Source organism: Hyaena hyaena, unplaced genomic scaffold, assembly GCF_003009895.1.
Source record: "Hyaena hyaena isolate Hyena2069 unplaced genomic scaffold, ASM300989v1 scaffold_397, whole genome shotgun sequence".
Lineage (NCBI taxonomy): Eukaryota > Metazoa > Chordata > Mammalia > Carnivora > Hyaenidae > Hyaena > Hyaena hyaena.
In genome coordinates this window covers 234,180-237,774 of record NW_024081028.1, presented here as the reverse complement: position 1 = coordinate 237,774, position 3,595 = coordinate 234,180, and the positions used below count along the sequence as shown (strand labels likewise).

The 3,595-nt window shown below is 59.9% G+C and overlaps 1 protein-coding gene across 1 annotated transcript; it reads right to left on the bottom strand.

Annotated features, from left to right (window-relative positions):
- Positions 1–531: 531 nt before the first annotated feature.
- Positions 532–3,247, bottom strand: GJA4 (gap junction protein alpha 4). The gene is made up of 2 exons (XM_039251720.1): positions 3,159–3,247; positions 532–2,040 (listed from the first exon to the last, which is right to left on the bottom strand). Exon 2 carries the CDS (start codon positions 2,021–2,023, stop codon positions 1,022–1,024), a length of 1,002 nt encoding a protein of 333 aa, XP_039107651.1. The 5' UTR covers positions 2,024–2,040; positions 3,159–3,247; the 3' UTR covers positions 532–1,021.
- Between the last annotated feature and the right edge of the window lie 348 nt (positions 3,248–3,595).

The following is a 3,595-nucleotide window of genomic DNA, read 5'->3' as shown; positions in this document are numbered from 1 at the left end:
TTCTTTTTCAGCAAACTTTGTGACTCAGAGGCAAGATTTCTCTGTCCTCAGTGCATGGGGAGGAGATATGTTGCAGGCCCTTAGGGGGGATGACTAGAAAGGGCCAACGTAGGAGGGGGCAAGTGATCTAAACCTGCCTCCCCAAATCCCAAGGGGTCCAGGACGAGGTGGGATAGGGTGGAGGCCTTGGCTGGGAGGCATGCTTGGGTAGCAGAGTGTCCAGTAAGGAAGTACACTGCACTCAGCGTGGCCAGGGCCACTGATGCAGGATGGGGACAGGTTGAGCTTTGGCCGTTGTGGGGGGCTGGGTGGTAGAGGCATTTCAAAAGGTGAGTGTTTAGGACTCAGGGCTGCTGATGCAGGATGTAGGGGTTTGAGGGTTTCAGATGCCAGGTGGAGCTGGGGTTGCACAGGCCAAAGACGGATCATGTGGGACCGCAAAGAAAAGGAAGCTGGGCAAGGCAACTGCCTCCCAAACCCCCAGGAGGCACATCACAACAGCGTCGGCACACACGTAGCTTGTGACCAAGTCTTGTTTATTTTAGAAGCATAAACAGTGGAACTAGGAAGGAGTGAGAATGAGACACCAGTCCCCTTGACAGGGCCAGACCCAGCAAAGGCTGTGTGTGTGTGATCAAGGTTGACCCAGCAGCCTCAACCAGCCCTTTCCTGTGAGGACAACATGGGCAGAGGTGAATCTTCCATGAGGGAGGGGTAGATTGGCCTCCATTGCTCTGAACCAGGTAAGTCCAGAGGCCCCACAATGCCCTTGGTCTAGAGCACCCCAAGCTGGCTCTGTCTGTGCCTGTGGCAGAGTCACGTTCTGGAGGGGAAGCCTTGGTGCCCCTCTGGTCAGTAGGAAGGCCCCAGATGTGCAAACACAACCTGCAGTGAGGCCCCCTGACCAGCAAGCACCTGCTTCCCTTGCTTCCCTCATCCCTTCAGTCTTCAGGGAGAAGGCATCCAAGGCAGCCAAGACGTCCCTGGGCTCCCCCGGTTGGATGACCTAAGCCCCAAGCCCCTACACATACTGCTTCTTGGAAGCAGAGCTGCTGGGGCGACTGGGGGATTTCTGACCACTCTCAGGAGGTGGGTCCAGGAAGAGGGGGGCCCTGGAAGAGGCCAGCCTCTCTTCTGTCGTCAGGTTGGCCCAGTTCTGCTCACTGGATGAGAGCCCATTGTAGGTGGGGCAAGGCGGGGACGAGGGGCCCTCACCCATGGGGAGGTAGAAGAAGACCTGGTCAGGGTAGGGCTCCGAGGAGGTGTGCTGGGCCGGGGGCGCATCCTGGCCCTGTCGGGCCCTCATCCCTCGGCTGAGGCAGCGGCACAGCAGGTGTCCCAGCTCCAGCAGGTTGAGCACCAGGGAGATGAGTCCGACCACCAGCATGAAGATGATGAAGATAGTCTTCTCCGTGGGGCGGGAGACGAAGCAGTCTACGAGGTAGGGGCAGGGGGCGCGCTGGCACACAAACACTGGCTCCATGGTCCAGCCGTAGAGACGCCACTGGCCATATAGGAATCCTGCCTCCAGCATGCTTTTGCAGAGCACGCTGGCCACGTAGGTGCCCATGAGCGCCCCGCGGATCCGCAGGCGGCCGTCCTCTGCCACCGAGATCTTGGCCATCTGACGCTCTATGGTTGCCAGTGCCCGTTCCACACGTGGGTCCTTGGCCGGCAGTGCCCGCAGTTCCCCCTCCTTCTGTCGCAGCCGCTCCTCGCGCCGGGACAGGTAAATGACATGGCCCAGGTAGACCAGGGTGGGCGTGCTGACGAAGAGGAACTGCAGCACCCAGTAGCGGATGTGGGAGATTGGGAAGGCCTGGTCATAGCAGACGTTGGTGCAGCCCGGCTGGGCCGTGTTACACTCAAAATCTGACTGCTCGTCGCCCCACACGGACTCGCCAGCCAGGCCCAGAATGAGGATACGGAAGATGAAAAGCACGGTCAGCCAGATCTTGCCCACTACAGTTGAGTGCTCCTGGACTTGGTCCAGCAGCTTCTCGAGGAAGCCCCAGTCGCCCATGGCTACCCAGCCTCCGGCTGTAGGGAGACAGAGGACACAGTCAGCAAGACATCCTTCTCAGTGGTCCTGGCAACAAGCTTGCAGGGAGGTTGGCCATGCCAATTTTACCTACAGGGACATTGAGGCTCCAGGAGGGGAAGGGGCTGGCCTGGGGGCTCACAGCCAACAGGGTGGTCAGGACTAAAAGCTCATCTTTGGATGATGGCTACTAGGTCCTTGTCTTGTCGTATATCTGTGTCCCTCTTGTTCCCAGCCTGGGTCTGAGGATGACACGGCTCAAGATTTGGATCAAACTGAGGTTCCTGAGCTTATGGGAACAGAATTTGAGGAACTTACCCCAGGTCACATGGCTGTGCTGTGCCCCTCCTTCCTTTTGCCCATGATGGGCTGGCTGTCCCTGGATTGTGGGCAGTGGTGGTGCTATCTTCAGCTTCTCAGGGGGCCCAAAACCTCAGGTCCCTGCCCCCCTGCCCATGGTAAGTCACCCAGCTGACCTCACTCTAACCTTTGAGTGCATGGTGGGGGGCAGGTGGGAAGGGTGTTAGATGCTAGAGGCAACATCCTGCATTAGTTCCACCTGTCATCAATAGTGACCACCTGCCACTTAAGTATGGACACTGGTCCTACGTCTCCCCTGGGCCCCCAAGCTGTTGTTGGCAAATTCTAGACTCTTAAATGAACTGTCATAGTGGGTGGAGGCACAGGACACAAAGTTCCCAGCACATGGGGTATGTGGGGGGGGGGGGGGGGGGGGGGGAGCTGGGGAAAGAAATTCAGGGAAGGGGGCAGGGGAGATGCTTCTTCCTGGGACAAAGCTATTTAGAGCCAGGCTCTGGAATCAGACTTTGGTCCTGGCTCCCTTTTGCTAATTAACCCTGGGCAAGTGTCAACCTTAGGACCTCAGTCTCCTCTCTTGTAAAATGGAAATACTACTCCTACCTCCTAGGGTTATACGGATACGAAAGAAGGCAGGAACATGGCTTAGCAGAGAGCCTGGCCACAGGCAGGCTGGGTGAGTGCAGCTGCCATGCCTCCCCCGACCCCCAGCACCCTCAGCCCCTGGCCGGTGGCGGACGCGGTCCCCGCTCCCTGGCAGGTGGCATCCTGGCCCTCCCCACCCCCAAGCCCAACTCACCGCCTGCCCGCCTGCCTGCCTGCGCGGCGGCCCAGGTGGCGGCGGGTTAGAGCGACGGCGGAGCGGCGCCCGCGGGAGCCCTGCTGGACGGCGCCGGACGGCGGGGGCGCCTTAAATAGCGCGGAGGGGGGGGGGGGTGGGGGCAGGAAGCGGCACCGGAGGGACGGGGGCGGGGACGAGGAGGTGCAGACTCCCTGCAGCGACACGTAAGGAAGGGGCCCCTGGCACTGGGAATCAGGAGGTGCAGGGGGCTTGAGAGGCCTCTGGCTCCCTTCTTGCCCCCTGCGCGGTGTTCCGGCCAGAAGCCCTCTCGGCCTCAGTTTCTTCGGCTCTGGAACGGGAGTTCTCCCGGGTCAGACCTTTCCTGGGTGGCTCCATTTGAAAGGATCACAGCAAGAACTTCCTGATCTGCAACTGACCGGAGGGCTGTGAGGGCT

Excerpts from the sequence above, each read along its gene's own strand:
- GJA4 (XM_039251720.1), bottom strand. The coding sequence starts at position 2,023 with ATGGGCGACTGGGGCTTCCTCGAGAAGCTGCTGGACCAAGTCCAGGAG.